Source organism: Periophthalmus magnuspinnatus, chromosome 5 (assembly GCF_009829125.3).
Source record: "Periophthalmus magnuspinnatus isolate fPerMag1 chromosome 5, fPerMag1.2.pri, whole genome shotgun sequence".
Classification (NCBI taxonomy): Eukaryota; Metazoa; Chordata; class Actinopteri; order Gobiiformes; family Gobiidae; genus Periophthalmus; species Periophthalmus magnuspinnatus.
Window position 1 is genome coordinate 1,652,551 of NC_047130.1, and position 15,771 is coordinate 1,668,321.

General features: G+C 37.5%; 1 protein-coding gene across 4 annotated transcripts in view; it reads left to right on the forward strand.

Moving 5' to 3' along the window:
- The window catches only part of pcbp4 (poly(rC) binding protein 4), a 105,796-nt gene that overhangs the window by 62,289 nt on the left and 27,736 nt on the right, over nucleotides 1–15,771 (forward strand). For all 4 annotated transcript variants that reach the window (XM_033967150.2, XM_055222147.1, XM_055222148.1 and 1 more), the window contains exons 6-8: nucleotides 4,050–4,166; nucleotides 9,963–10,094; nucleotides 11,330–11,458. In XM_033967150.2, the coding sequence (XP_033823041.1) occupies nucleotides 4,050–4,166; nucleotides 9,963–10,094; nucleotides 11,330–11,458 (378 nt within the window). The remainder of the gene's footprint in view (nucleotides 1–4,049; nucleotides 4,167–9,962; nucleotides 10,095–11,329; nucleotides 11,459–15,771) is intronic.

Genomic DNA, 15,771 nt, shown 5'->3' on the forward strand with positions numbered 1-15,771 from the left:
TTGTTTCACCCGTTTATTACCGTATTACTTTTGCCGTCAGTGTGTAGTTCAAAGTAGTTAGCTGGAGCCGCCTGTCACGCCGCGCTCGTCTTTAGCTGTCTTTGCTGTCTCTGGCCTGGTAAGAAGAAGAAGAAGAAGAAGAAGAAGAAGAAGCAGCCTGCGGAGACGTCGTCATGCACTCTCCCAGCGGAATACATGTCCTTGTCTTTCTCGTGACATCCAAGACAAAAATATATTAAAAAAGGGCGTAAGCGTGTACTGTACTCAGTGTATCAAATGGTACATAAGTAGTGATGGTAAATAGTAACAGTCTAAGCTCTAAAGTGGATTATAAAGTTGTATTTTTGGGTTTCACTTTATAATAACTACAATTTTTATAAACTTAAAGGTCTTTTATTACGCAAAAATGACTGAATTGCGAGTTTTAGCCACGTCGTAATGTCAAAAACACACACTGGAGTTGTGTTTTGTTTCATTCACACATGGTTGAGTCACACTTTATTATCCGTCTGTTACATCTACAAAGCTCAAAATGTGACGTCCAGGCGAGTGACGGTGTTTGGAGTTTTAAAAAACACAGAGGTGCACTTCCTGTTTCACCAAATGACATCACAAAGTGGAACGGGGTGTTTTCAGTTTGAGAGAGTGAGTCTAAATCAGTCTAAATCTGCAGGGTTTGTGCGTTAAACGTGTGTGAATGAAGCGAAACACCAACTCCAGGTCTGTTTGTGACGACGAAACATTAGAACATAGATCAGAGAACAGCGCGGTAATAAAACATGCACAAAGACTTAATTCATAATGAACTAATCAGGCTTTGTAGCTACTTAATGAAGCGTTATGGTTGGGAGTTTGGGTTAGGGTATTCATAAAGTACTTAGTAAGCGTAGTTTTTATAAGTGTTACCATTTTGTCCAACTAAAAACATACGAATAAATGTTTCCGAGTGTCCAAACTATCACTATCTCTGCGTCGTTTTTATTCCCCGTAGAAACTCGTCCTTAAAAGATCGAATACCATCACTTCATTTTTTTCTTATTCCAAATCTCAGACAAGTAAAAGGCTTATTCCCGAGTACGGCAGAGCGCAGGAATCAGTGGTTAACATATATACCACACCTGATCTGAATACGAAAAGCGTCCGTACGATAAGACGAGGCTAAACTGTGGAGAATTAAAGCTCAAAGATCATCCCCGTCTGACGAAGGCTCGAGTAAAACGCCGAGAAAGCGACAGCGCCGGCCCAGCGAGTTACACAAATCTATAAAACAAATGCCACAAGTGAAAACTCAAACTTTGGTGACCCATAACAAATAGATGTTTTATTCCCATCTTGCCTTCGCTAAATAGGTCACAGCGCTCCTCAAGGTGGCGTTCTCCGAGTAAACAAGCAGCAAAAAAGTTTTAATGAGACAAAATTGACGCTGTTTAGTTGGAAAATTGTTGTCCGGAGGGTGGATTTGTGTTAAAAATGTTTGTCCCCGGAGGAAATCGTCGCGATGTGTGCGCTCCACGGAGACGAGAGAGATAGGGGAGAGTTTCAGGGATGTGTCTGTCTGTCAGGGGAATAAATAAGTTAAAACTGCACCAAAATAACACTCAAGTTGAGCCAGTTAGGACATTACAGCCTGTACTTGTGAGAAATTACCCTGCAAAGAAAATGTGTTTATTATCGCTCAGTAAAAGTGTCACAAAATGCACAATAACAAAAGGTTCACAGGGATTACGGACAATATTTAAGCCTTAAACCACAGGATCATCAAACCAAATGTAAATGAAGACATTAGCCCATAGATAGACCTGTTCCAATAAATTGCAGCTCAGTGGTTGTTATTCAATTAGCATAAACGCCCACATAGACCGGCTCAAACTCGGCATACAAATGTGAGCACACGCCACAAGTTAATATGTTTTATGACTATGTGTTTGACTGTACACATATTGTTGAAAAGTAGGAAAATACGCCATTAACGTTTAACTCACGGCAGCGTAAAAACAAACACGTCAAACGCTACAAAAGACAGAGAAACGTTTTAAAAGACCTTCCATTCTCCTTTGATTGTCATTCATCTCCTCACGCTCATCCTGTTTAACCATAAAGTGCATCTATACTTTAACGTAAGCTCCTCCTTCGATTGAGTTAGATATTTGTCAGCCCTGGTCTTTCCACTTCCACTGATCTTCTCCTCTCTGTCTGTCCATCACTCCCTTTTCCTTTTTATAACTCTCTGCACAAACCCTCACCTTCATTTAGCTCATACCCGGCTCTGAATCATTCCGTCCTTAGCCCCTTTTCTCACATAATCCTGTAATTTTTCATGCAAACTCCTGGAAGTGTTCAAGTGTGTGGATTCAAAACGCACCATGTAACTCAGGGGCGTCCAAACTTTTCTCATGAAGGGGCCAAATATAAAAACACAGACGAAGCAGAGGGACAACTGAGGGCCATGGACTGGTCGCAAATACAGTGAATACTTCAAATCTGTGTTTACTACAAGTTAGACTGAACCACTAGACCTTTATTCACACTTACATCATCAGTGGGACACATTGAATACTTGATATGAGCTTGTTAAAGTAGATTTTCAGAAATATACAGTAAAAAGTGCTGTTTAAAGTAATGTGGGTCAATTATATAGAAGCTTTAGGGCCAAGAAAAATGAGTCTGAGGGCCGCGTTTAGCCCCCAGGCCACAGTTTGCGCATTTCTGATGTAGCTTAGCTGAGTCTCCACCCGAAAACTGTTTTTTGTCCATAGATATTAAAATGTGTCGCCTTGAAAGTTCCACAGATTTGCATTAAACTTCTCTATCTCCATGGAGACGAGTAGGTGGCACCATCAGACCAAGTGAGAGTTAACGGCAACATTCCAGGAAAACCAATAAAATCTCCAAAGAGACAAGTACCTGATTTTCTGGAGTATAAGTCGCTCTGGAGAATAAGTCGCACCAGCAAAAAAAATGCAGAATAATGAAGAAAAAAACACATAAGTCGCATTTTTTGAGGAAATTTATTTGACAAAATCCGAGACCAAGAACAGACATTTTATCTTTAAATCAAGTTCTAATAATAATAATAATAATAAAATGTGGAACAACAGGCTGTAAAACATTTTAGCTTAAATCCATTCCACTCTTTTTCAAAATCATAAATAAAAAAGTCTCCAGTTTTCTCCAGTTTTCTCCTTTCACTCTGTTTTGTTTTCAGTCTGGATTAAACCCGACAGTCGAATAGAAACTCACTGAAGAGACATTTTTCTAAATCAAATCTGAAATTTTCCCGTTCACATATAAGTCTCATGTGAGTATAAGTCAAACTATGAAAAAAGTGACACTTATCGTCTAGAAAATATGGTAGATGAACCAGAAAAAACTGAAAAAAATAGATGATTCACCTTTACTAACATGTCATTCTACTTAATAGTTGGTCAGTCAGTGTGGAAACCATTAGCTTGTGTTTTGTTGGCCAATGGTTGGATTTTCTTCTTTTCTTGGTGATGTTTACTCAAAATTCTCGACATTTAACACTGGATTTCACCAACAATACAAGATTATACTAGTCCTAACTTAAATAGCCTTTGTAAATCGGACAATTATATCACTTTTTGAGGTGGAACTCATCAAAATCAAACCAAAACCTGCAGTAGACCCATTCTCTGATGATTTTACAAACACAAATCAGGCGTTTCTCACAATCTCATCCTTAAAGTCTCCGCTCGACCTCCGTGTGCCGTCGTCTCCTCCTCCTCCTCCATCACACGGGTTCTCTGTTTGGGACTGGGGCATAAAGTAAATATGAAAAGTGTTTTACTCCTGTTGTGTGTCCGGACCCTCCCCCATTAACATGTTCTCTGCCGTTCCTTCCCCCTTCCCTTAACTCCTCGTATCACTTGTGTCCACCCCACTGCCTCCCATCACTCATTCTTCAATCCTTTTCCTTTACCCCTTGACCCTTGTAAATTAATTTGACTCCCCCGTCCCGCCTCCTCCTTCCCGGACCCCTCCCCTATGTGTCTGTGTGTGTGTGTGTGTGTGTGTGTGTGCACCTCCAGAGCAGCGCCAGGATCAATATCTCAGAAGGTTCCTGTCCCGAGAGGATCATCACCATCACGGGACCCACGGACTGCGTGTTCCGGGCTTTTACCATGATCGCGTTCAAACTGGAAGAGGTATGGACGCACATCACTGCTATTCATGCAACAAACTGTGTGTTCAATATTAATCGTCACATTTTTACGTCAATTAAGTGGCAGTTTGAGAAGAAACGCCTTGAGTTTGAAAAGAGAATCCGTTTTTTTTGTCATTAATGCACAAAATTACATTCGAAACGTAGGGAAAATGTGTTTTTTCTGCCAGTTCAAAGATTAATTTACAGTATTTTCTGGAGTATAAGTCGCTCCGGAGCCACAAAATGCATAATAATGAACAAAAAACATATATAATAAGTCGTATTTTGTTAAATAAATTTCCCCCAAAAATGCGAAACCAAGAACAGACATTTTATCTTTAAAGGAAAGTTAAAATAATAAGAATAAAATATATGTAAAATATGTAAAATAGATGTAAATGTGTCGCCTTAAAAGTTCCATAAATTGGCATTAAACTTTTCTATCTCCATGGAGACGAGCAGGTGGCACCATCAGTAAACTGCAGCATTCGAGGAAAATCAATAAAATCTCCAAAGAGACAAGTATCGTATTTTCTGGACTTTACGTCGCTCTGGAGAATAAGTCGCACCAGCCAAAAAAATGCAAAATAATGAAGAAAAAAAACATATATAAGTCGCATTTTTGGGGAAATTTATTTTACAAAATCCGAGACCAAGAACAGACATTTTATCTTTAAAGTCAAGTTCTAATAATAATAATAAAATGTGGACCAACAGGCTGAATATCAGTACATCACGCTAACGTAACACATTTATATTTATTCAGCTCCATGAAGCACAGACAGAACTGAACACGTGTCTGGTTTGTTAACGTAAGATATTAACAGTTAATCAGATAAATAAAGCAGAAAAAACAACAAGTTTACTCTGGATCTCACTCCAAATCAATAAATCCATTGAATTCTTCATCCTCGGTGTCACTTCTGAACAAATCCACCAACTCCAGAGGAAGATGAAGCGTTCAGTGTTTGTCTTTGTCTTTTAAATGAGTGTAATGTTGATATTTTAAATGTTGAGTGGTTCAGGAGGAGTAGATACTGGTCCAAGTCTAGAGCCCCTCGCACGACTGTCACTGTGACAAGAACCAACATGTGACATTATAGATTTGAATCATTTCACATATAAGTCACATCTGAGTATAAGTCGCACCAACGACAAACTGTGGAAAAAGTCACACTTATCGTCCAGAAAATAGAGTATTCTGTCTAAATCTCTAAAGCTCAGAATGCTCCGTTCCACCTTGTGATGTCATGAAGCAGAACTTTAACAGCTCCTTTTACTTTTTTGCTCGTAGAGATCGACAATTCCTGAAAATTGCCAGTTATCAAAATGATTCTGGTGAAGCTGTATGACATTTAAAAACACAATAAAGCACTTCCTGTATCACCACATGATGACATCACAAGGTGGAACAGAGTGTTTTCAGCCTAAATGTGCAGGTTTGTGTGTTAAACATGTGTGAATGAAACAAAACACAACTCCAGGTCTGATTGTGATGAAGAAACTACATTAAAACTACAAGAAACTACATTAAAACAGAGAAAATAGACAAGAACCAACATGTGACATTATAGATTTGAATCATTTCACATATAAGTCACACCCCGAGAAACTATGGAAAAAGTGACACTTATCGTATTTTCTGGACGATAAGAATATAAAAGTGCTGTCATATATGTTTTTTTTATTATTAAGTCATTAATATTGTGCAAATTAGACAAACTTGGAGCCTTGTTTACAGTTTGGTTGCGAGAAAACTGTTATGAAATTACATCTATGCATCTTTGTATCTGCTGCTCATGTCCAACCAAAATTGGAAAACTGGGCAAAACTGAAAAGATAAAACATGTTAAGTTTGTTTTAGTAGAATGTGCATGTTTAATCTGTCGTATGCACTTTAAAATATGTCAACATGCCGTTCTTCTTGGCTTCAAACTAGCATTTTTTTGCATATTTCACATTGAGATTATGCATTAAAACCGATAACAAACGAGGGTCAATTTGCGCACATATGATTCACCCATTTAAATCTCGTATAATATTTTCTGATAAGCTCATTCCTCTTTCTCTTTCATTAGCATTAGCTTCTTATATTTTCTATATGTTTTCCGCCTTTTTGAAACTATCTTCCTCCTTTCATCTCCATCTCACAGACTCGTTTAATACCACAGCCTTAAATCCTCTGAGTGGAGCCATCTAGAGTTCTTTGAATCTGTCGTCCTCCGCCTCCTCCTCTGCCTTCTCTTTCCAGTCATTAGGGCTGTGGCAACCTGCGTTTACTCCATCACTTGTGCAAATAAAGGCGTTGTAGATGCATCTTTTCTCTCATTAAAATACAGAGCATCACCCGAGCTGTTTGAGGCCCCGTGTTTAGCTACGACATTTGACTTCTAGTGTTAAGTAAGGACATTGTTTTTTGTTCTTCTTTGGGTTAGTCCTTTGTTTAGAACTCGAAAAACAGGCTGTGTAGTTCTTTCTGTTCTGTTTTAGCCCTGGTTTAACCCTAGTTCAGAGCGAATAGCCCTATTTTTTGACCTGGTTTAGATCTGGTGCTTCTGAAAAAGACACATATTTCCTTTATTTTTATCTTATTTTTTATATTAAGTCGTTCGTCAAACCCGCTTCTTCAGTTCTGGTCAGATTACTGCTGGACACTGCCTTATATCTGTCTGAAGTGGCTCCAATTTCAGCCTTAATGGCCCTATTCAACATTTAATGGCTCTACTATTGTTCTCTTTTGTTTCTTTTGTTTGCTTTGGGTCTGAGGATGGAGTTATACACGGGAGATAGATGATGTCTAAGGTCTTATTTCTGTTTAAGGAAGGATTGTGTTTCCTAACAAAAAATATCTTCTTAAACTCTCCTCTCAAACCGTTTCTTTCCTCTGGCTCAGATCTGATCCTCACTCTCTTCTTCTTTCGCGGTTAGTGTCTTTGAGATGGAGATGAACAGCAGATTGGAGCCCTGAGCTGCTCTCTCGACGGCGTTGGTACATTCTCTTACGCTCAGATCGTTTCTTATTTAATTACCTTACCATTTTTTACTAATATTTCATGAATACGGTGAAGTACAATTAACGTTTTGCAGTTGGGACAAGTGGAAAATGTCGGTTATGTAGCGGGCACGTGTGACCAAAGCAAACTGTAGTGTGGATGTCCGCTGGGAGCATGTACGGTGTTGTTTACTGTACTAAATGTATATCATGTTAGCACAATACCATCACATGCATTTATTTAATCAGACATTTTGGAGAATCATTCCTAAAGTCAGTATATTTTGCAGTTTTCATTACTGCAGTATTGCACATGCAGATATGTTTTTGCTGATATGTATCGCTCTGAATAACTATGGGGATTATACAGCACGGAGTTTATGCTTTGTGTATTACTTTGTAAAGTTTGGATTCCAAAGGAGTCAGCATTGTTCAAAATAACCCACCTTCCTCGCTCAAAGACGCCGCACTCTCACTCGCTTTATTTTTACGTGACACAAACAAACACGGCACTACTGCTGCACGGAGGGAAAATAAAAATATATAAGTTTACGTAGTAGCAAAAGCTGGGACGATTCTACCCCCACTGACAGCTCAAGATTATTTCATTTCACCAAACCGTTTCAGTGGCTCCGCCGGCACGTCACATGGAGAGGGGAGCGTGCATGTGTGGGCCCGCTGTCTGTCAATTACAGCAAAAATAGGGAAAAGACTTGTGTACCAGACATCTATGTGACACGCTGGGATAAATAAAGACAGTCATATTTTCCAGAGGACGAGCTGCAGTGTTTCTTGGCTGTGGCCAGAGCAGACCCCGTGCGAACAAGCGCCTCCAGTGCAGTGTCCAAATGAAGGGATTGATCACGTTTATAAGAGCCAGGTGATTCTAGCAGGCTGTGATTTGTAAGTAGAGTTAATTAAAAGGACGGGGAAGACAGAGTGCCTTCCAGAAAGAGGAGAGAGGATACACAGAGAATTTTAAGAGATTAAGGAGAGACTGAGGTAGGGCTGGATAATGTATGACTTATAGTGCAGTAAAGAAAAACACAATCATATGGACTGAATATATTTATTGTATAGTGTATATATTATGTTTGCCTTAGAACTTACTTAGTACATTTTTTATTTTATTAATTAACTTACTATTACTATTATTATTATTACTACTATTATTGTTATTATTATTTTTTATCCTTACTGTATATTTAATTTTTGTATATTATTTTGTATATTTATTATTATTATTATTATTTATCCTTACTGTGTATTTAATTTGTGTATTATTATTATTATTATTATTATTATTATTGTATATTTAATTTCTGTATATTATTTTGTATATTTATTATTATTATTAATTTTTTTATCCTTACTGTGTATTTAATTTGTGTATTATTATTATTATTAATTATTTTATTTTATTTTTTACTATATGTATATTTTGATCTTTATTGTATATTTATTCTAAAACATTTTTCTTCTTTATATACCAATCAAAAGGGGATCTTGGGGAAAACAGGTGGGACATGTGGGGATTAAAATGAGGAAAAATGTAATTAAAATGTAACTTGTACAACTGCAGATGATATCAACACTTGCATGAAAACAAAAAAAGCACAAAAAAAAACTTACCTGGGACCTTTTCTTATTTTTTAACATTTGAGCTGCAGAGTGAAGAATAGTGATAGAAATAATGACAGATCTACGACCGAGCCCCAGTTTAATCCAAGACGGTCTGTGTTGAGTGTATTTCTCTTAGTGTTGGTGGATTATTGCACAAACGGAGCAATATCTATAACTCATCCATCCACTGACTCTTTACTATTGGACCAGTGGCTTTTATGACGTACAATAAACAAACAAGAAGCAGCCAAGGTCACAGAGGCAGACAGTGACAGGACGAGAGCGACAGGGACGAGTGACCACAGCAAATGTAAAGTGTGCTGTGCATTTGAATGGACGGATGACGGACAGGAGGGGACGGGTCACGGCTATCGTCTCACACAAGGGACGTCCTGGACCGAGAGAGGGGGAACGGGTACTTTGAGGTTCTCGACGTTAAAAGATCTAAGAAAAAACATAAAAAAATAACATTATGGGCAAACTGATGTGATTTTGTTTCATTGAACGTTAGTATAAGATGCATAAAATCCTATCTAAACGATTTTTCCCGTGTACAGTATTAGATATTGGTCTTGCTTGATGTCAAACTCAAGGCCCACGAGCCAAATGTGGCCCGCCGTGTCATTTTATGTGGCCCACGACGAGGTAGATTAAAGGTATGACTGTCTTAATTTGTCAGTTAATCAGGAGATGCGCAGTTATCCAGCCATATTTATGACATTTACGGACATGCATATGCAATATTTGTAACCTGAAAAAGTAATAAATATAGAAACAGTTAATGAACAAGTATGAACATGAGTTTGACCTTGCTTGGCCTATATAAATATTTAAAAATTGTTGTACAGCCCCGCAAAATTAAGTAGTTTAACCATTTAACTGCTCCTTTTTGTAAAACTATAACAAAATGTAATGTAACTAAACGAATATTAGCCGCACACATGGTCCATCCCTCCTCTAATAGCGACATATCGTGTTTTCTGAGTCGCCCCAAACACGTCTGACATATGTGAGCTTAATACAGTGTGAGGCGTTTACAGTGATGGACGGGCTAATGGTGGAAAACAGCAGATGTTACCTGTTAAATCGTCTCAGCTCGGGGGAGACCAGACTGACTCATGCATCAGTTTTTTTGCTCAGTTCGACTCTCATCACCGTGAATCTCTGTGTTTCTGTGGACAGGACCTGACGGCTCTGGTGGCCAACGGCACAATGACCAACAAGCCTCCGGTCACTCTGCGGTTAGTCATCCCGGCCAGTCAGTGCGGATCGCTCATCGGCAAAGGAGGATCCAAAATCAAAGAAATTAGAGAGGTAAGTAATAAAACTCCTGCACCAATAATACAGTGTGACAAATTTGAAATCCAAATATTAGGAAGTGTTTTTCAATATTTTTTCTTCATTTATGCCAAAATATATGTTATAGTTATTGACGTCGGTGACCTTTAACCCCCAAAGAGCCATGTGGACCCGGTTTCCACGGAGCTGCTAATACTTTTCTTCTTCTAAAACTTCTAAAATGAAGATAACACTGTATATATTGTTTACACTACGAAGTTACGACGTCACTTTGATGTTTCCTCAGGTGTCGTCTGTTTGTTTTTAACATAGTTCATGGTGGAGAAAAGCTGCTCACATGTGATTTTCAGATTTTTTTGCTCACTTAAATCTTGTTTTTAAAGTCTGTGAGGTGTTCTGAAATCTTAATGAATGAAGTATTTACTGAGTGAACACAAAACTCACATGTGTAGTTGAATTTTCAGCTTCTTGAATAGATTTTTCCTCAGTTCAGCCTCTGTATCAGCTCCGAAATAACTTGATTTTGATTCTTGTCCCTCTCTCAACTTCTGTGAATGTGACGCTTATTTCAACAAAAAATAATAACATATAATTTTAATTTAATATTTCAAGATCACAATAATCTTCCAATTTAGAACTCCAATTTAAAAAGAATGAACACAAATAAAATACACTTCAATTAAATACTTCAATCATTTATTTTCCTAAGCCACGCAGAGCCACAGTATTAAGATGAAAGAGCCACATGTGGCTCCAGAGCCGCAGGTTGCCGACCCCTGGTCTTGTATAAACATAATAAATAAACGTGATGGATGACGATGTTTCCCTCTTGACTCTGGACGTTCACATTCAGAAAAAAGTCAGGCAGTAAAATCTTACATAGTGAACGTTCAACTATATCTGATCCTCGTAAGATAAACTGGTTTGACATCGTCTAATACTGAACGTGCTTTATTTATTCTTTTTTTTTCAACCTCTGTTTCCTTTGTTTAGTTTTCAGAGAGCAACCGTTTCCATAGCAACAGCAAACAACTAAGTGCATGTCTGATTAAATATATTAATAATTCCCTGTTCTCTGTCACGACGATGACACGGCGTCGTTCTCTGCGGCGGTACCTGCTGTAACGGTATAAATAGATTTGATCCCGAAGCTGTCAGCCGTGTCCCCGCGCACGTCCCGCCGCCTCAGACTGTCACGAGCCGCATGTGCACGTCACGCTCACGCCGCTTTTGGCTCTGTCTCCGCTCAGACCACCGGGGCCCAAGTGCAGGTGGCGGGGGACCTCCTCCCCAACTCCACCGAGAGGGAGGTGACCATATCGGGCAGCCAGGACGCCATCATCCAGTGTGTCAAGCTCATCTGTACTGTTATACTAGAGGTAAGTGTGGAGGAAGGGAACCAAATAAACACGTAAATACATGTTTTAGTTTGCACGAGTCAAAATAAACCAAATTAAGTCCATTTACTAAATTACAAGCTCCAGCCCAAACAACAGAGTGATTCATTCCATTACTTTTCTGTGCACCACAAAAATAACCCATTGACTAGTAAATAATAGCACGACCTCAGAGGATACAGATCGACCTGGTGTTTTGCAGCTGGACAAAATTGTTAGTAGTATTACTCGATCAAAAAACACAATCAGACAGTATTATCCTGAGTGGCCTTTTATTACTTCTATTCATGCTTTGATTTTCTTTCCACTTTCATCTCCTCCTTAAATATCAAACCTTCTATAATCCTGTTATTGGTTGGAAATAAACTGCACAATACGTTTTTGTTTATTTTTTCAGGCGCTTTACTGAAAATAACCTAATTACAAACATGTTAATGATGGTTAAAAGGTCACGTTTTATGACACTTTTCAAACTTAAACGCTGTTGTTGTCTTTATTAATCTGAAAAAAAGCATTTGACGCAATTAATCATTCAATCTCGCTAAATAAACTTGAAATATATGGAATCAGAGGAGTAGCTGGGGATGTTAAAATGGGAGAATACTCATCTAAATACATTGGCATTGCTTGTGGGGTTCCCCAGGGGTCCGTGTTGGGGCCCATACTTTTCAATCTTTATATAAACGATATATTTAATGCATCACATTCATTAAAACTAATTCTCTTTGCTGATGATACAAACATTTTTTAGAGTAGTTTAGATTATAACGACACTGTAGACACTGTGAATATGGAATTAAATGAAATAAAACCATGGATGGATATGAATAAATTCATTAAATCTAAGTAAAACCAAAGTAATGATCTTTGACCTTTGGTGACCATAAAACCAACCCAGAATTACAAATAAATATTGGTATAAGGGTGGACAAATTGAAAATAAATTCCTTATTATGAATATATTATGGACAGCAAATTATCATGGAAAATAAATAAATAAATAAATGTAAAAAATAAATGATATAAAATAAATATACAAACTAAAATAGCCACGAGCCTCTTAATTATAAATAAAGCAAAATAATGTGCTTTAGGTGTATATGTGCTTGAAATAAATAAATAGATTAAAAAAAATTAAATAAAAAAAAATTTTTTTTTATTTTTTATTTCTAAATAAATAAAGCTAAATAATGTGCTTTAGGTGTACCTGTCCTTGAAATAAATAAATAAATAAATAAATAAATAAATAAATAAATAATAAAAAAAATAAAATAAAAAATAACCATTCTAAATAAATAAAGCAAAAATAATGTGCTTTAGGTGTACCTGTTCTTGGAATAAATACAAATAAATAATAATAATATTTAATAAAATAAAAATATATATAAAATAAAAAAATAAATACACATCCTCAAACCACTTTACGTCAAAGAATTATTGACCCATTGTCCGCTGACATTAGAAACAAGGCAGTTAAGTGTGTTTGCCCAAGGACACAACAAAAATATTCTGAGGAGGAAGCTGGGATCAAACCCCTAACCTGTGGGGCAGTAGATCTGCCCACTCAACCAACGATTTTCACACCGGGAGCAGGATTTGGACCACCGACCTTTGAACCGGAGACACTTTCCCAACCCCCAGTCGCTGCATTTGGTGTCAGAAGTTTTTTAAGCTGCGGTAGAACTCATCTTGCCTTTTCCACTTTAAATGAGCGTTTCCTTAGTCCCTTAGTAACTCTATCTGCTCTGCTGTCAAACTGAGCCAACGAATACGGCCCTTAAAGCCAGTTTGATGTCTCCCTGATGTGTTTTACTGTGATCACACTTAGCCACAAAAGCCCGACTTGAAACACTAGTCTGATGCAACCGCGGACTAATTTTAGACTCTCGCAACAAGGCAAACGTCGACCTGTCTGATCTCCCAATAACATCACATAAAAGTTCACCTATCTAGTAATCTTCAAATGGGAACTTCAATCTATAATTTATGGTTTTATTCTAATTATTAGGAGGCGGCGGACATTAAGATGATAAGTCTGAGAGCTTAGAAGCAGGAAGAGTGAAATCAAAGGCTCGAGAGCGCATTGGTATTCAGAGCACCTTAATGTGGAGCGAGAAAAGGGCGGAACTGAGAGAAAAGAAATGAGACGCTGACCTTAAACTAACCACTTTTACTTTTAAGTGCCTCTGCGATATGAGTTTACACTGTCCAGGTAAAATTCTCCTCCCCTATTTTTGAAACAAGAAGCTTTTGATCAGCTCCGTGACACGCTGCTGCCTCCCGTTGCATGCTGGGATCGCAAAAACCCTCCTGACCCTTTCAACGGATGAATGCCAGAAAGAGAAATATCGCTTCAAGGTCTAGTGCGTTTCATGTTTCCGTAGGTAATTATTTTAGATTCTGCAATACACAACCGGGCGTCACAGTCGGACAAAGTGACACAAAATTAGCTCGGGCGAAGTGAAAACCATTAGGAGTGCAAAAGTAATGGCTTATCTCATCAGGAGAGCATTAGCTGTTCGCATGATCCCAGCAGCGATCACGCCAAAAAATGAAAAAAATAAAAAATAAAACAGCTTTCAAATGAAACTCTCAGCTGACAAAATGTGGAAAATCACTTAAACAAACGTGACAACTTTAGGTGGTAATAATCACGGGACTAATGTGAAAGAAACTGCCGCTTTGGAGAAACGTGAAAGATCTTTTTAATGTTTTTTTTTTATGTTCTAGTCCTTGAGTTCTGTCATTGAATCTCCTACAAAGATATTAGTATTTTGTGAGTCACGGTGCCTTTGTCTGGGTTTAGTAAACTCACTGACTTTGATTTTTGTAAAGTGTAAAGTTACAGATACAAAATGTGATTATTGCTTTTTTGAGAATTACTGAATTTTCTGGATTATAAATCGGACTGGAGTATAAATCGCACCAGCCAAAAATGCATAAAAATGAAGAAAAAATATATATAAGTTGCTCTGGAGTATAAGTCGCATTTTTGGGGGAAACTTATTTTACAAAATCCGAGATAAAGAACAGACATTTTAGCTTTAACGTAAACACGAGAGACACTGATGTTTACTGTGGTCTTACTTTTTCATCACAGTTCACACCGTAGAATTAGCAAACACATCAAATATAACATAAGCTCTGGCTCATATTACACAAAACACACAAAATTACACAAATTTACTTTTCAGTTGTTTCTTAAATCGTGCTCTGTTGGAGTAAAACTTTGCATCAGTGTAAAAGGCTGAAACGGAAAACAGGAAGTAGTTTTCACGACCTTAAACTAAACTTATGATAAACTAAACAATTATATTTATAATGTTGTTCCAAATGAAAAATAATCACCTTTATGGTCTTATAAATGAAGAGGAGATAAATAAGGGGAAATTAAATATGTAAAAAAAAGAAAAGGAGTCAGGTAAATTTTCTTACAGGTATTACAAACACACCCGTGCCCTCTAGTGGTCAAATGAGTGAACTGCAACATGTAAACACGTACATGAAGCACAGACAGAACTGAAAAAACAAATGACACTTATTGTCCGGAAAATATGGTAATGCAAATCCTGTGTGTATGTGTGTAAACTAAAGGCTCTCGACCTGATTTTTACTACTTTAATAAACAGAATTTGTTCATTTTAAATTATTTTCAGTGGTCCTCACCTACGTTTAACATTCTGAGCAATTTAAATACTCACCATGATGAGTTTATAAGTGTTTTTCACAAATTTCAGAGGCCAGACTAGTGTTTTCGCTCAAATACTTGCTGAAAAAACCTGATACAAGCCCAACTACAACTAACTGACATCCAAATAAGTATAAATATACACACTACACCAGGTACTTATTTAATGCAGTAGGTCGCAGCTCAGTTTAAAAGTTTGGCGTTGTGTTTCTGTCGCCTGTAACTTCTGTTAAAAGTGTTCCAACAGCAGAAGTAAATAATCCTCTGACAGTAGAGCGGATAAAACTGCCAAGTGGTTTATTCAGGTCGTACTTACATAACTCGTCATGGTTATGTAAGTTATAGCGTACACGAGACCTGCGCTTTAACTGTTTGGAGACAAATTTAACTTTTTACTAACTCCTTAAACAGCTCAGTGAAAAAGACCCAAGTTTAATTACAGTTTGATATTTTCATAGTCTAACCTCGAGTCTAACTTAAATAGTAGTGGATTCCTAAAGTACACGGCGGCCCAAAAGTCACTGACAGTTGAAAAAAACGTATAACTCTTTTGTTTCTAAATATTTTTATTTTATTTTTCCAGAGCGTTTAGAACGACTCTTCCCAC